The sequence below is a fragment of the Trachurus japonicus genome, chromosome 17, assembly GCF_045865225.1.
Source record: "Trachurus japonicus isolate A0001 chromosome 17, Traja_1.0".
Classification (NCBI taxonomy): Eukaryota; Metazoa; Chordata; class Actinopteri; order Carangiformes; family Carangidae; genus Trachurus; species Trachurus japonicus.
In genome coordinates, this window is record NC_140923.1 from 33682019 (window position 1) to 33699213 (window position 17195).

A 17195-nucleotide genomic window follows, 5' to 3' on the forward strand; every position below is an offset into this window, starting at 1 on the left:
CTTTCTTTTTTTCCTTCCTGAAACAATAGGCTGCACACAAACATTACAGCTATGCAGGCAGTGGACAAATCCACCCCCTCTCCCCGCCTGTTATCAACAGTGTGCAATCACACTAAGGGAGGAGCCGCCTATTGCTGTGCTGTAATACTTCTTAGCTTCAGTTTGGGTCAAAGTCAGCACAATAGACCACAGGCAGGAGTCAAAGCTGACGGGTTTCAACTTCAGCGGGAGGATCGTTAAAGTTTGGTGATTTTTTTTTGTTGTTCTTTCGTTCACGCCGATGGCTCCACTGCTGAAATGCAGCGTTTTCATCCTGCTGGCGATGTTTATGTCGGTAAGTACACGAATTTATAACTGTGTCTAACATGTTGGTTAGACTCGTTCTGGTTTGTAGAGTAGCGGATTTTTAACAGGTGTGGCCCTTTCTCTTCTACCGCGAAGTATTAACCCATGGATAGATGCTCATATGAGGCTGTAGGCTATAGGCTACAGTTAAAAAAAAAAAAAAAAAAGTTAAACCATCGAGTTTCCCAGCTGAAGAGAGAGAAGAAAAGTAAATGCGCAGTGTCCGTTTCACTCCCAGTGTGCGGGAAGGTCACTGTCGCTCTGTCTGTTATTTCTTCTTCAACAACTTTTCACGGGCTTTTCATAGAATAATGGATGAAGAATAAATTAAATGGACAGAAAAAAGTTTTTATCATTTGAAAAGTAAAGTTTTTTTTTCTTTCTTATTCGCATTGTCAGTTCAGGGTAAATTTTTAACTCTGAGATCTTTGAGGTGTGCCTAGGCATGTTGGTATGGACTGATATCACTGGCCCAGGTGTGTTGTTCAAAGTGCTTTGATCCTTTCTCACAAAATCAAATGACAAATGATATGACAAACTTGATTTAATTAAAAAAAAAAAGATATAAGAGATGGTGATTGATTTTATTAACAGTAGGCCTAATTAATAAGCATACATTTATATGTGTGTTTTGTTTTTGTTTTTTAAGTCAGATTTCCTCAATGGGCCTAATCTCATGATGTAGGAGGAAATATGTGTAATTCTGTATGTGTTGATCAGTTAGCTAGCAGCAAGGATATTCTATGATTTTATAATCATTACACATTAATCATCAACTTCTTCCTCCCTCTTTGTTTACCTGCAGCCAGTTCCTGTGGAGGCTGAATGGATCCTGGCTCCCAGGAAGTTGAAGGAGAACGTCGATTACCGTGGCTATGACTATATTGCCAAAGTCAGTAGCCTACTGTTCAAATCTGTATTATTCTCTATTTAAAATTGTCTGAAAATATGCAGAATGTTAAATGGGTGATAAATAGTATAGGTTTAGCAACACCGTTTTCCTTGAAATACTCCTGACACTGAAGTAGATTGATTGTATTTTCCATTTCACTGGTTTAATCCTACGTTTTTGGAAATCAGTTAGTTTTGGCTCTGTGTGAGAACAGGTCCCCTGACTCTGGCAAAATACCATGTTCAGAAAGAAAATCAGTTCACACCTTGTATATGAGAATATACGTCTTTATTCTCACAGTTAGATGGACACTCCCCTGTTTGATTTGCTGAGGCTTAATCCAGTTTCATATCTAAGGTAGATATTGACGGAGTGTGAGGTGTGGTGCTATAGGCAAATTGGTTCTATGTGAAAACTGTTACTGGCAGCAATGGTGTAAATGTCAAACCAGTGTGACTTGCTTGCATGGGCAGGATGTGAAAATCATTCGTTTTGATTAGGTTTGATAGTATACAAGTACAAAGACACCGCAAGTTATTTAATTACATCAACAGACTTCACCTTGTGAACTAAAAGTCATACAGTAGGTGTTGAAATCAGGGGAATTCATGTGGTGTTTGTGTATTTGTGTTTCAGATTCACTCAGACAAGGCCAGCGAACAAACAAAGGTCCTGTATTACTTAACAGGACGTGGTGTCGACCTGCCACCTCAACGCAGATTTTCTATCGATGCTATCACTGGCTTTGTGAAAGTCCACGAAATTCTGGATCGAGAGGACATTGCCTTCTATCATGTAAGAGCACTTGTCTTAGCCACATTGTATTTGATATAAACATTTTCAGGAATACACTCAATGAGGAAATGTTGGAGTGCTTCTGAAATCTTTTCTTATAGTTGAAAGGTGTTGCAAAATTCGTCGACGGGACCTATGCTGAAAGAGATATTGACCTGAAAATTACTGTTGAAGATGACAATGACAACCCACCCATCATTCAAGCAAAGCAAATTGGACGCATCCATGAATCCAGTGCAGCAGGTAATTTACAACATCTCAGGTATATTGGTGATATGGCCCTTGAATAGAAAAATGTCATTTCATCTGCATTATTTCTTTAACTTTATAGGTACTGTCGTCATGAAGGTAAATGCTACTGATGCTGATGAACCAAACACAATTCGATCCCAGATCTACTACAGCATTGTGGAGCAGAGTAACAGTGCTGGGATGTTCTTCATCAACTCTCAGACTGGAGAGGTCATGGTTAATAAGAACACTCTGGATAGGGAGGTGAGACATCATGCACACTGCTGAACTGAGTGATGAGTCAGGGCACATGGTGTATCTCACTTTCACACCTTTTCCATTAGCTCCTGTTTTGTTGACTAGGACAGGTTTGAATAATCTTTGAATGGATAGGTGAAATTAGCTTCACCACACAAAATAAACATCTTTTGTTGCACCTCTTGGATCATAGTCAGTGAGGAAAATTTAGTCAGATATTAAGACAAAATCATATTCACATTCATCAGAAATTTGAAGGTATTGGTCAGAGATTTATATCCATCATCTTTTTTTTTCTTTCCTTTTTTTTTAGACAAAAGAAACATACAAGTTGACTATCAGTGCCTCCGACATGGGTGGAATGTCAGCAGGAAACACAGGAACTGCAGAAATTGACATTGTAATTCTGGACATAAATGACAATATTCCAACCCTGGAAAAGGAAACGGTAGGTTTGCCACCACTGTCACCACTAAAAACTTGTGTACTTTTGTTGGGGGTTTTTTTTGTAACCATACATGTGCATTTTGTTTGCAGTATGAAGGGAGGGTGGAAGAGAATACCATTAATGTGGAAGTGATGAGGATCAGAGCCATTGACATGGATGTGATTCACACTGACAGCTGGCTCGCTGTCTTCGAAATCATTTCAGGGAATGAAGCAGGCTATTTCAGTATCACCACTGATTCTGAGACCAACGAGGGAATTATCATGATTCACAAGGTAGAAACTTGTAGTCTCATTTTGATTGACTATATAACCACATGCATTGAAATGAAGAATATATAATGTAATGAAGATTAACAATTTTATAACAGGTAATTTAAACTGTGTGTTATCCTTCAGGCCCTGGACTACGAGGAGCTGAAAGTGCTCAACTTGGGAGTGGCTGTTCGCAATAAAGCAGAGTACAACTTTGGTTCTCAGTCAGTCACATTGCCCTCATTCCCCAAAACCTACCCTGTAAAAATCAATGTGGTCAATCAGAAGGAAGGACCCCGGTTCCAACCGACTGTCAAAGTGGTGTCTGTCTCAGAGGACAAGACCTCCATCTCCACCCACACAGTCATCACTAATTATGCTGCTATTGATAGTGACACTCTCCAGACAGCCACCAACGTCAGGTACGGACTCAACCTGTAGTAAAAAAGACTCTTTGTGTCCATGAATGTATATATTTTGCATGAGTACCTTTTTTTGCCCTTACATCTGATTTTCATACTTTTAGATATGCAAAATTCTACGATGTGGACAACTGGTTGATTATTGATGAAAATACAGCAGACATCAAGCTGAACAAACTGCCTGACAGAGAGTCCAAGTTCTTGGTCAATGGAACATATTATGCCAAAATTATATGTACCACCAAAGGTGAGTTCTATGAATATGATAGCTGTCATTATTCCACAGTGGATATATTGCACTGTATATAGTGTTAAGCAGGTTAATGCAATTTCTCCTCTTTGGCTTTCAGATAGTCCCTCAGTAACTGCCACAGGGACGATAGCCATTCAGGTGAAGGACACTAATGATGAATGTCCAAAGCTGACCACTACAGCTCACACAATGTGCCTTGGGGATAGTGTGATCTATGCCACAGCAGTTGACGAGGATGAGTTCCCCAATTCGGCACCATTTGAGTTCACTGTGGTCCAGGAGAACAGCAAGGGGAGCTGGACGGTGGAGCATCTTAATGGTGAGACAATATGAAGAGCACAATCGCTCCTTGTTGGTGTTGGACACGGCTGTATTATTGCAAATCCTTTAATCAGCTCTGGTTTTTAAGATTAAAAACTTTAAACTTTTAAAGACTCACAAGCGGACTTCCTGGCTTTACACTGTATGATTAGCACAAACAATTGTCACTGCACATTGTTGTTTACATTGTTTGCTTCAAGTGCACTGTACAGTGTTTTGAACATAGCCAGGAGCGTTTTGCACTGTTTTATTGCTTTGAAGGTACTATGTCATTAAACAATTATCCATTTAACTACTTTTTATGTTAATAGCTGTTTCTGCCAAATAAATGTCAGTTAGCCCTAAAAAGGAAGCATCATTATATGATGACGCAAAAACCAACTTAAGTGACTTGTGCAGCAAACTGAAAAATTTGCATTTTCTCCTGTTTCAGAAACCACAGCTATTATCCGAGACCAAGCTAAACTGTGGCCAGGCAACTACAACGTGGAAGTGAAGATCAAGGACCAGCAAGGGAGGTCGTGCGATGATGTTCAGATGATGAATGTAGTTGTGTGCACCTGTCTCGAAAGCACTAAGACCTGTGCGGCCTCCCGCTTGACTACAACATCAGGTTTTGGAGCGGCAGGTATCCTACTTCTGCTGCTGGGATTGCTACTGCTTCTCTGTAAGTTCACTATCCCTGATTCCAATTATTTAACTGATTAACTTAACTACAGATGTTGCCCAACTAAGCGTGTTATGACAGGTTAATAGGAAAAGACTGAAAGAATGGGTGGGCCAAACAGTTTACGCAGTTCCGAGTTAAGTCATGGCTGAAGTACGCATTGCACATTGTTTTTGGCAGTTGTTGAAAGTGATTCAGTGATGGGACTTTTTTTTAATCTGATCTGCCTACTGTCTTGAAAATTCCCTCTGATGTTGTTCCAAATGTGTTTGTTTCAGTGCTGCCCCTACTGCTGCTGTTCTGCCTGTGTGGAGGGGGTGCTTTGGGGGATTTCAAGGCCATTCCATTTGATACGAAACAAGGGCTCATCTCATATCACACAGAGGGGCAGGGAGAAGACAAGGTACTTACATCAGTGCAACATTTACACAAATGGATCTTCTCTGATAGTTTACGTGTTTTTAGTTTTGAAAGTGTGTTCATCACATTTGCCTAAAATATTATAACTCAATCTCAAATTTTACTTACAGGAAGTTCCTCTTCTACAAGTCCCAGTGGAAGTTGATGCCACTGGTGGCTATGGGGCACAGGTATACCAAGAATATAGAGGATCAGGAGCAGCTGGAGGCATGGCTGCTGGAGGCATGGCTGCTGGAGGAGGCGGAGCCGCTTTCACAGCTGAAGACATGCAGTCATATGGTCAACATGGTCAATATGTGATGACCCAAGAGGAAGTAATTGATTCAGGAATGGCTGGAGGTCAACATCTTTTCTCCCAGTATAGAGGTGGGGCCTTCGATGGGATGGCTTTATCTGAGCAGTTCCTTGACGAGTACTATTCAAGTGTGAGTATCTTTAAATTTGATAGACAACCAAAATTCATGGTCATAATTTTCATCACACTTAAGTAGAATTTAGATGAGGATTAAGTCAACTGTCTCATCTAGCAGCCAACCAAACTCGTGGTATTTTTCTGCTCTGTGAATAAAGTAGTGTTTAGAAAGTTTATTCCAGCATCGTTGCAGAAATTCCAACAAATGTTTTGCCCTTGTAGGTTGTTTTGGTATCGCTTTGTTATGTGCCTCTATCTCACCATTTTGATAGCAGTGACACTCTATAAAAAGTATTGTACTAATAATGCAGAGGACATAGTAACACTGTTTGTCCCAACAGTGCCTTTGTACAAGCAGATGGTTTTAGTTAACCACCAAAAGATGAAGCAACAATAGGCGATGTTTGCATTAACTTTAAAGGCTTCATTCATGATAGTAGTCACAGGTAAAGTGTAATTTGACAAATGTCTTAAAAAGGCCTTTTTTATTTACATATATACATGATTTTTGTTTTTATTGTTGCCTTTTTTTATCATTGGCAATTTACACCTTACCTTGTATTACTGTAATTAGGGTCATTTTCTGAGCTTGTGCTGCTTAAACTTAATCAAAAATTGGATAAACTTTGGTAATACATATTCAGATATATAATCTCCAAAACTATCAGGCTGTATTGTACACACTGAACTGAACTGAAATGTCAGTGTTACTGAAGCCCAACTCATATATTCTGATTCTTTCTTTTTTCTTTGCAGAAAGCAAACCATGCAGCACACCACTCCCAACAGAAGGATGCACTGCTGGTCTATGACTACGAGGGTCAGGAGTCACTGGCAGGTTCTGTGGGCTGTTGCAGCCTTCTTGAGAATGACACTGATCTTGCATTCCTGGATGACCTTGGGCCTAAATTCAAAACCCTGGCAGAAATCTGTCAGGGATCAAATGTAGTGATTGAGTCTGTGGATGTCCGCCCTGTCAGACCCGTGTCTCCCATCAGGCCCTCCACTCACACACATGTCCACACACACACAGATAGAATCAGGGAGAGCGACCACATAAATATCAGCGAGAGGGACCATGTCAACATCAATACTATCAACACCTCCAATGTAGCATCAGGTTTGTCTACCGTCGTCCAGGACAAGATAGTGATGCCCAGCCAAACACTGCTCATACAGCAGCCCGCTATGTACTATGCTGCTACGCCCATGTATGTAGTTGAGTCCCAACCGCAGATGTTGCTTGTGGCAGGTGGTACCCAGCAGCAGTCAGTGGCTCAGGTAGGCCAAGTTGGGGTAAGTCAGGGGCTTGGGCTAAGTCAGGGGCTTGGGCTAAGTCAGGGGCTTGGGGTAAGTCAGGGGCTTGGACTAAGTCAGGGACTTGGACTAAGTCAGGGACTGGTGCAGGTCGGTGGTCATCAGGGTTCGCACGGTGTGGTCCTTGTGGACAGGCAGGGAGGAGTTGGTGGAGTGGCAGGGCAGGTAGTGCAAGGCCTTTCACAAGGAACCATCTCCAGGTCCAAGAAAGTGCTAGTGGTGGAGAATGAGTCCCTGGGTGCAGAGCAAGGTCTAGGACAGGGATCTATAGAGGGCTTGGACATCAGTCAAGGTGTGCAGAGTTTTTCACTCGGTTCACACGGTTCAATTGGATCAAATTATGGTTCCCGGACTGTCACACCCAAATTGCAAGGAGGCCAGAAACTGGTTGTGCAACAGAAGAAGGTATTAGTCACTGAGAGGAATACTGAATCTAGTTCTAGAGCATGAATCAAACCTTTTGACTTCACTAATTTCACACTGGTAAAAGGGTAGTTTATTCTGCTTTACCTTCTAAGTGCAATACTGTAACACTGCTGATCACAGTAGTTAACACCTGGTATTTCCTCCATGACTATCTTGGCCATAAAAGGCATTGTTTTTTATAGTATTACTAGTTAGGAATATTACAATGACATTAATTCCAAAAAGTGCATTAACTTCTCCTATGCTACTTATTAAAATGGGGCTGTGTTAACATTTGCTGAAAATGTAATGGCTGCAGTTGGTACACTGTACACCTTGGCAAAAAGATCTTGGGATGATCAGTTTCTGTACTTAAGACAAGACCTATAAGCATTCTATTTATTTCAGGTACGCTAGCATGGCTGCAGGGCAAGAACAGTCAAAGTAATCAGCATAACCAGACCTGTCAGCCATACAGTGTCTACTTACCCATCAAACAAAAACCACAACCCTGGGACCAGATCTCCTAAGCAAAGAGAAACAACAAACATAAAAGGTCTCCCCATTTACATCTGTCAGGGAAGAAACAAGTGCACACCAATTAAAGTCAGATTCATCTACATGGAAATCAACAGTGTTGTTGGTCTCAGTAAGAGCAAAAGGTTAGAGAATCACAAAGAACAAAATGCAAATAAAAAAACAATTATAGCTTATTGTGAGAACTTGTAATAAACCAGTGACGTAACTATAATAGATGATAGATGATGAAAGTGGGAAATTAGATATTTGAAATGATATACAAACTCTCACTGATTACACTTTTGAGTTTGTGAACCTGTGCATTCTACAGTGTTTCCATTTAAAAGTCACAAAGCAAAGTTTAACCAACTGGTTCATTATATTTTTGTGTGGTGTTCTAAAGATGCCTGTTTTGTATTTAGAAGATTTTAGCTTCAGCCACACTCCAGGTTGCTCAGCTAACCTTTGGATTGCTGTAGTTAGTTATAGTGTAACTAATAGAGAACTGTCATATGGGCGGCTCCCTTTGGGACAGAATGACACGTAGATAAATGTACAACTGATGAAAGCAACCTCAACAAAGAACCAGTGTTTTAAGGATTTATTGCAGCAAGAAGGGATGAAATTCTTTTTATGAGGCAGTCATTATAGACTTTAAACCAAAGCAGATAACACTACACAAGTTTTCTATTGTACTGTTGCACTCTTAGTATTATGTTTTCCATGCTGTTCAATGAGACAAATAAGTGCCAAAACTATCAGAGCTGTTGTTGTTGTTTTTTTGTTTTGTTTTTTTTTTTACCAAAAAAAAATTACAATTATATTACAAATGTATATTTTGAGACAATTCTGAGATTGATTTTTAATATGTTGTTTTTGTATATATACTGGTAACATCATTTGGGTATGTGGATGGGAAAGGTAATATAGACTATGAGCTTCCCAAGCACTGAAAACATTTGGGAGAATGACTTTGTTTGATATTGCTGTACTTGCTATTGGTATTATTTCTGTCTCTACTGTACAGTAGTTCTTAATGGGCTGTAAGAATATGTTGCTTTAGATAGCACAGTAAACAGCATTGAAGTGAGTGTCTTATTTTGTAGTTTTGCATCACCTATGAGAATAAAATCAAATTCAAAAAACAACAACATTTTGTCACATTTTATTTTGTTTTGGCATTGAAGAGATACTACAGAACGCAGTGCAATATGTTTATAATATTTTCATGTTGCAGCAAATGAGATGCAAAGAAGTGCATCATCTTGTCACATCTTGTTTTGAAATACTAATTTTGAAAATATGGTGTGGAGGTGTTACTATCAAATGCACAAACTGAAACCATTTAATCATTTAGGCCAGGTACAGAAAACAAAAAGTTAATCTTAATCCCTGAAATTTGTAGTCAAAAATTCACACAGGATTTTGTGCTGAGCTTTTCTCGGCTGATGGCAACGTTGCTATGTTAAGCATGGTACAAATGCTTACTTTGTATAGCTGTCCAGAAAAGAGTCACTCATGCTTCTCACAAACAAAGAAGAGAAAAGTAGAAACTCCGGTTTCCCTCATGGAAGCGTGGTAGAGTGGTTTTAAATGACAAACCTATCCCAAACCTTTAAAACATTACATTTAAAACCAATACCACAGGATCACCACCACACTGTTTTGTCCTGGAAATAAAGGGGATGTGGTCTGATAACAAATCTTGCATCAGTAGATAAGGTTATGTTATGGTTTTGACTGGTTGAGATGATGTGTGCTATGTCGGCAGTCATTTGATCACCAGTCTAGCAGGGTTCTGTATAATAAAAACAAAACCTTTTTTAATAAACAACAGTTTATCTGTGTCACAGATGTTGCTCATTTGCATGTTATAAAGGAGGATGTGGTTTGCGATCTGTCGGAAAGTGTCCTTGTGGCCAAATAAAGTCTCAGTAGCAGAGCACTTAGCGACAGTTCGTCTTATCTTCTGGGTCGAGGAAATCTCCCTTGACTTCACTGACTTAACAATTATGTTGCCAAATTACAGTCCAAGCAGTGCACAGCTTTTTAGATTCTCATATTTGCCCCTGTGCAATTGTATTTCCTTGATTATGGGCTGCATACGTTTCTTGATACGCTTCCTCTGCCAAAACCTCCGGCTGCTGTTCAGTTAATGGTTGCAAAATCTGCCACTTGTTTTTGTTTTGTATCCTAGGTGCTTATATATTGTAGGTCAAACAAACATTGCTTTCCTGCCAGTGGCATTTGCAATAACATTTAGCGCCTCAAGGAGCTATGAAGTCAATAAATCTGTCTTCCTTTCTGACACCAATGAGAAAAGTGGGTTAACCTGTCTTTGCACTACCTTGAGTTTGAAAGGGTTGGTGTCCCTGGGGGTATCTTTCTGATACCTTTGACATATTGCATCCCTTTGACTTGTTATTTTAATTTTAATTTTGTCTTTTACTTCAATGATAGAGGAAAATGTTTTTCTTGTCTAGAATTTGCTCTTTTGGCCATCAAGTCTTGTCAAAACAGATGGTTTTCATCAACTCTCAGATGGAAAATTCCTACTTTGACAACCAAAACAGGGGTGTGGCAAAATGTGCAACATATTTTAAACTTGCAACCCTCAGAAAGAGAGAGTAGTCCAACAGCCGGTTTAAGGCCCAACTGTCTGAATGGTGACGTGTCTTGTCAACAGGCCCAGGCGTGGAAGCAAGTTTCATCATGCTACCGCCATGGTTTCTATGGCCTTCTGAGAATGTTGGTGATAGGTGATCTGTCATCTTAGTATTCTCTACAGATTCTTTTTATCCGCAAGACTGCTCCCTGTGTGATAACCTGATGCCTGTTTGGAAAACAAGGTGTCACAACATCGGTCACCACTTTTATGAAACAAGTTTCATGCCAGCAAAATTATTCAAACTCTGCTTATTTATTTGCTTCATTCAGTGCTTCACACAGATTCATTCACATGAAAATCGACAGTGTTTGTCTCTTACCTGTGACAACCCCTTCTTAATTGTCTTATCTTGTCTATAGTTTTTATTCCAAAGTCTTCTTCAACCAGCAAGTACAGAATGGTTCAATTTTTAAAAACAAGTTAAACCTACCTTATTTTATTTTGTATTTATAGCACCGAGAAAGTGGTGATTGACTTAAGATATAAACTGTAGCACCTCTATGATTCAAAGAAATGCACTAGACTGTTGTTTGGGGTTTTTCCATAAGATTAGTCTAGGGCCTATATTCTAATGAATACATATCAGATTTGCCTTTATTTCCCTTCACAACTCAGCAGCTATCAAATGAAGACATGACATCAAGGATTGACAGGGGTGGATGTTTTATTCGAGACTTGAGACAGTGAAAGCATGTTGAAGTAAATGTTACAAAACTGTGTTCAGGATACTGTTTTGATTCAATGGCAAAGCATGATTTGGAAAATCAAATACTACAATAGTTGCATATTTTTTAAATTCTAATACCACTCGCGATCGTTGTCATTAAAAGCTTTATCTATATGCAGCATTGATTTTGCTAGACAGCTATATTTCATCATGGTCGGCACACTGCAATATTTAGTTGAACCTCTGCATCTCTATCGTGCTTCTTGTGATCTCACTGCACTGTTCAACAACAATTACTATTTGGAGGAACTGGTTCAATCAAAATTTCAGGTCAGTGTTTTATAATCAGTGACGGACGTCCTCTTCATCCTCTATTTCATCCTCTTCGTATTCACCCATCTCATCGGCGGTAGCATCCTGGTACTGCTGATACTCAGACACCAGGTCATTCATGTTGCTCTCGGCCTCGGTGAACTCCATCTCATCCATTCCCTCTCCGGTGTACCAGTGGAGGAAGGCCTTGCGGCGGAACATGGCCGTGAACTGCTCCGAGATCCTCCTGAACAGCTCCTGGATGGCCGTGCTGTTGCCGATGAAGGTGGCGGACATCTTGAGACCACGTGGCGGGATGTCGCAGACGGCCGTCTTGACGTTGTTTGGAATCCATTCTACAAAGTAGCTGCTGTTCTTGTTTTGCACGCTCAGCATCTGCTCATCCACTTCCTTCATGGACATGCGGCCACGGAAGATGGCTGCCACGGTGAGGTAGCGTCCGTGACGAGGGTCACAGGCTGCCATCATGTTCTTGGCGTCGAACATTTGCTGTGTGAGCTCCGGCACAGAGAGGGCGCGATACTGCTGACTCCCCCGGCTTGTGAGAGGCGCAAAGCCCGGCATGAAGAAATGCAGGCGAGGGAACGGCACCATGTTGACGGCCAGCTTACGGAGGTCAGCGTTGAGTTGGCCGGGGAACCGGAGGCAGGTGGTCACCCCGCTCATGGTGGCCGACACTAGGTGGTTGAGGTCTCCGTAGGTAGGTGTGGTCAGCTTCAGGGTGCGGAAGCAAATATCATACAGGGCTTCATTGTCAATGCTAAAGGTCTCGTCCGTGTTTTCCACAAGCTGGTGGACGGAGAGAGTGGCGTTGTAGGGCTCCACCACGGTGTCGGACACCTTCGGGGAAGGCATGACACTGAAGGTGTTCATGATGCGGTCGGGGTACTCCTCGCGGATCTTGCTGATGAGCAGTGTGCCCATCCCTGAGCCCGTGCCTCCGCCCAGAGAGTGAGTGAGCTGAAAGCCCTGGAGGCAGTCGCAGTTCTCTGACTCCTTCCTCACCACATCCAGGACAGAGTCGACCAGCTCGGCTCCCTCGGTGTAGTGACCCTTGGCCCAGTTATTTCCTGCTCCGCTTTGACCTGTGTGGTGGAACGTTTAAACAAAAATCATGTCGGACAAATTTGTTTTAATACAGACATACATGGTCCTCGGAGCAGGGACTCTCTTTATCATTATGATGATCCTTGAACTTTTCATCTAGCACCAACATACAGTACATGATTATGTTTGATATTTCGCATCATATCTTGACTGTGCTGTCACGCCACTTAATCAAGACATTGTTGTCTAGACATCATAAATTACTATTATCCACACTCTAATAACCTATAATTGTCTGGCACAGGTTGAATTACACGAAGTCATAAAGTTCAAAGACACCTTCCGCCATTTGTTTCCTGATAAGAAGAATGATCAGTCCTGTGATGCACTGGGTTTTTTTTTCTTTCCTTTTTTTTTATCGTTTTGGCCCATGGATTGTCACTTGTGATCAGCACTGCAGCAGAATTTCCTAGTAGATTGTATTTTCGCTGAGTCACCACAAGAGCTGTCTCAGTCTGACACAGCTGCACATGGACAATGCATCACGGTACTGGCACATCGCTGCAGAAGCTTTGTGCTGGGAATATACAGCCCTCTGCAGTGCTCTGAGGTGAAACTAAGCACAGCTTTACACGATATGACAGCAGTTGCTGACATACACACATTATCCCCTCACACATATTGCAGCTGATTCCGGATGATTGGTTAACACCCTGATTTACCGGCCACTCACCAAAGACAAAGTTGTCAGGCCTGAATAGCTGTCCAAATGGGCCGGAGCGAACTGAATCCATGGTTCCTGGCTCCAGGTCCACCAGAATGGCACGGGGGACAAATTTGCTACCTTTGGACCAAAAAGAGCAGAGGATAGAGGGATAGGAAGAGGTAAAGGATGGAAGGGTGGGGTAACCTATCGACAGTCTCAACGTGCATGCTGGCAGAGCATTTGCACTATAAGACTGATTTTCAAGTCATTCTTTTCTACTATACTGATCTAATAGGATGTTAATAGAGTAGTACTGTTTCTTTAAGGTAAACAGTCTTTATGTCCACATCCTGTCAATCAAGTTGTAGGTAAAGAGCAGCTTGGGTGCCTTCTATTGTTTGTTTCTTGCACTCTACCTTGCTCCACCCTCTCCGTCTGCGACCCTTCTTGCGAGCAAACTGCTGCAGCATGCTGCACTGCTTATTCTAGACCAGTGGGGCCTTCGAAGTGCCGAGCTCTGCAGAGTCCATTCAAATAAAGATCCAATCTTCCCCTAATTGTGCCTCTTTTTAATCGCATCCGCTCATCAGGTCTTAATGTTGCTTGCCTCCGTAAAAAAAACAACAACAACTGCCAGTTTCAGCTCTAAGGAGAAATCGATTAGGGAGAGTGCTACATGCAATATTAAGCCAGTAGGTGACACTGATGTCAGCATGCAACATGGAAACAAAGGATCAATAATGCCTGTTGACAGGAAATAGGATTGGGGGTAGCCGAGTAAGTTAGTGAATATGCAATGTTGGCCTTTGTGGGCTTAATGTGCAGGCCTTTTTTTTTTAGCCAAAGCGGATGAATGGGCACTGTTAGAGCTCAATCCTGGGTAACACATACATCTGCAATGACATGTCCTTCTCTGAAAGGCTGAAAACACTGGAGCTAGTGCTTTATGATCACGGCCTCTATTCACCGGGTGCTGCTGGACTGCTTAATGTGCAACGGCTGCCTGTGACCAACAACGCGGGGGTGCATTTGGAATGACCTTCAACGTGCCACGCCAATAAAATCAGATACCGAGATGAGGCCAAGGCACTGAGCTTAGGGAGGAAAGGAAAGGGGGGGGTAGCTATACAGAGACTGCAGATACCTGTACTCCCTATTGAGAGAGAAAGAGAGAGAGAGAGAGAGAAAGAGAGAGAGAGAGGGAGGGAAAGAGACATAGGAAGACAGAGCAAGAGAGATATTTTAGCAGGTTCACTGTCCTAATTTTTCCCTGCACTCATGGTGGGACCTACTTTCCCCTTGCAGCTAAATTAATGGCATGAGCATACAGTGGCAGTCAAATGAGGTCTGTGAGTAATGTAAGGTCATGCAAGGATAATGAGCAATGGAAACAAAGCTGTACAGTAGATTATCAGGATGTAAATGTGTTATTTGTGTAAAGCAAACACAGACTTCTTTTTTTTTTTTTTTTACCTGATGCTTCATTGTAGTAGACATTTATCCTCTCCAGCTGCAGGTCACTGTCACCTTGGTAACTACCAGTGGGATCGATGCCATGCTCATCACTTATCACTTCCCAGAACTAAGATGACGGGGGGAAACAGAATCATGACAACTTATATTATTTTGGGATCATCCGGCATGAAAACCAGTTGGAGCGTGTGCGCCACGTTTTATATTTTGGTTGTTGCGCATCTGCTCATGGCGACAAAATGACACGCAGCAACAGCAGCAGCAGCAGCAGCAGCAGGGGCCACATCACTGCGACCGATCACAGCCCAGCCCGACTGAACCCCACCCTTAATATGAATAAACAATTAACAATCGATCTCAAACTTTTCCTTTTTAAAATAACCAGTAGTTAGTAATTCCTTCCTTCCGCTTAGGCTAAACTGAATATCCAAATGACTCCAGACCATAAATTATTCAACACACACTAAAAAAAATAAATCACTGAAATATAAGACATGTGACGTTCCATGTAAAAAATAAAAAATAAAATTCTTATTCAATTAGTCTTTTTATACCTTCGCCCCAATCTGATTTCCACATTGGCCAGCCTGGATGTGAACGATTTCCCTCATGGTGCGCTGCGGATGCGGGTAGAGAGAGCGTCCTGTCTCGACTTCACCGGCGTCCAGTCCTCAGTGTCTTGCCGCTGTGTTTCTAAAAATCAGCACTTGCCTCATTTCTAGGGCGAGTGTTGAGCCGGCGAGATAGATAAACGTGCTGCTGGTGGGATGACGTCGCACACAGCGCAGCATCCCCAGCATCCCCGACAGCCAATAGGAGAGGCCCGGTTTGATGCAGTGGACCAGAGGATCCTGCTGCATCATCCTCCTGACATCACCCGGTCCCATGCAGGCAGAATTTGGCCTTTTTTCCCCTCACCACACTGAGGGTGTGTAAAGTCTAAGCAATTGTTTTAAAGATGGAATGATACACTGAAAGCTATATGGTAGGATAACTACTACACAGTTTTAGGCATTTTATACTTAAGTATAAACTCAGTGATGTTTTAGTGTAAAAGATGCAGGTGGGGCTACACAGGAAATGCTATGATCAGGTTTTTATTTATTTATTTTTTTTAAAAGGCACTAATCACCCTGAACATTACTACCCACGCCCAGGTTTGCATCATGCACCAATAATGTCAAGTCAACCTTAAGTCACAGCTTTACCCAGTGTTACAGATCACAAATTTGCCTCAATGTTGTGAAAATGCTGTAATAGAGAAATACTGAGGAAACTTTGGATTATTATTTGGATATTCAAACTGATATCTTTCATGGTTTTGATCCATGCTAAAGTATCTCAACATGTGGATTCTGATAACACAGTCCAATTAAGATCACAGGGCCGGTATTATTGTCCAATGCTTTCCAATATGTTTCTCTGTCAATTGACATTTCTCTTATGTTAAGTTAAGTGCTAATTTAGCACATGTTAAAGAGGTCATCTCTCCAGATCACCTGAAGAAGACCCATAGGTGGTCGAAACGTTGTCGATTAATAAAAAATTTGGGAGCTTTATTTAGCAGTGTGCGGACATTTTTTCTTTTTCTTTCACTACTACTTTGTTTGCCCTGCACCTGCTTGTTGGATGTGTGTGCACTTTCCTCCTTTAATTTAGCACATGTTAGCATGCTATAAGCAAACATCAGCATATTTGTGCTGTCATGTTTAGCATGGTGACCTCACAGAGGCGCTAGCGTGGCTATAGACTCTTTGCCTTGTCAGTTATTAATTCAATTCAACACAAGGTAATACAGACATCCAGGGCCCCAGGGCTTTGGGAGAGTTACCTGTTCTGCCTGATTGATAACCAAGCCTTGGCCACAAGCGTTAAGCTATTAAAATGCCACCATGAATGATTTATACAAGTGTGAGAGTGGAGTGCCTTTAATTTTCCTTTTCCTTTTAAAGCAATTAACTTCAATAAAGGACTGTGGTTAAAATATTAATATGAATGTGTCATTCTTCAATAAATAGTAAATAAATAGTCACCAAAACACATGTTGATCAATAAATAGTGGTTTATTTTAACAACAGGTATGGCTTATATACAAGTGCATTATGTCTGTTAAAACAAAACAAAACAAAAAACAAAACAAAACAGAAAAACAAAATGAAACCAAAGAATTGGAAATTATAAGTGGTACAATCCATGTTTTTATTTTTATTTTATTTATTTTTTTTACATTCATTCAAATCTCCCCCTCAGGAGATTTTGAGTCGCACGGTTGAGAGAAGCAAAACCTGAAATGTGTACACTGGGGACTTCATGTCTCTGAGACTTATTAACCAAGTTCAAAA

At 41.3% G+C, this 17195-nt stretch overlaps 2 protein-coding genes across 2 annotated transcripts; one reads left to right on the forward strand and one right to left on the reverse strand.

Annotated features, from left to right (window-relative positions):
* The first annotated feature begins 101 nt into the window (after nt 1-101).
* Nucleotides 102-7730, forward strand: LOC146971169 (desmoglein-2-like protein). The gene is made up of 14 exons (XM_085805276.1): nt 102-334; nt 1151-1237; nt 1874-2032; nt 2134-2275; nt 2364-2527; nt 2835-2969; nt 3059-3244; nt 3368-3645; nt 3750-3892; nt 3996-4217; nt 4653-4886; nt 5165-5289; nt 5417-5731; nt 6475-7730. The coding sequence occupies exons 1-14, from the start codon at nt 281-283 to the stop codon at nt 7483-7485; spliced, it is 3255 nt and encodes a 1084-aa protein (XP_085661402.1). The 5' UTR covers nt 102-280; the 3' UTR covers nt 7486-7730.
* A 3543-nt stretch (nt 7731-11273) lies between these two features.
* LOC146971170 (tubulin beta-2A chain) lies at nt 11274-15650 on the reverse strand. Its single transcript, XM_085805277.1, has 4 exons — nt 15408-15650; nt 14854-14962; nt 13408-13518; nt 11274-12712 (listed from the first exon to the last, which is right to left on the reverse strand). The coding sequence occupies exons 1-4, from the start codon at nt 15462-15464 to the stop codon at nt 11640-11642; spliced, it is 1350 nt and encodes a 449-aa protein (XP_085661403.1). The 5' UTR covers nt 15465-15650; the 3' UTR covers nt 11274-11639.
* Nucleotides 15651-17195: the final 1545 nt, after the last annotated feature.

Excerpts from the sequence above, each read along its gene's own strand:
- LOC146971170 (XM_085805277.1), bottom strand. The coding sequence starts at position 15,464 with ATGAGGGAAATCGTTCACATCCAGGCTGGCCAATGTGGAAATCAGATT. Across the intron at positions 14,963-15,407 it reads GAAATCAGATTGGGGCGAAG|TTCTGGGAAGTGATAAGTGA; the intron begins GTATAAAAAGAC and ends CCGTCATCTTAG. Across the intron at positions 12,713-13,407 it reads GCCTGACAACTTTGTCTTTG|GTCAAAGCGGAGCAGGAAAT; the intron begins GTGAGTGGCCGG and ends TCCACCACACAG.
- LOC146971169 (XM_085805276.1), top strand. The coding sequence starts at position 281 with ATGGCTCCACTGCTGAAATGCAGCGTTTTCATCCTGCTGGCGATGTTT. Across the intron at positions 3,245-3,367 it reads GAATTATCATGATTCACAAG|GCCCTGGACTACGAGGAGCT; the intron begins GTAGAAACTTGT and ends GTTATCCTTCAG. Across the intron at positions 4,218-4,652 it reads GACGGTGGAGCATCTTAATG|AAACCACAGCTATTATCCGA; the intron begins GTGAGACAATAT and ends CTCCTGTTTCAG.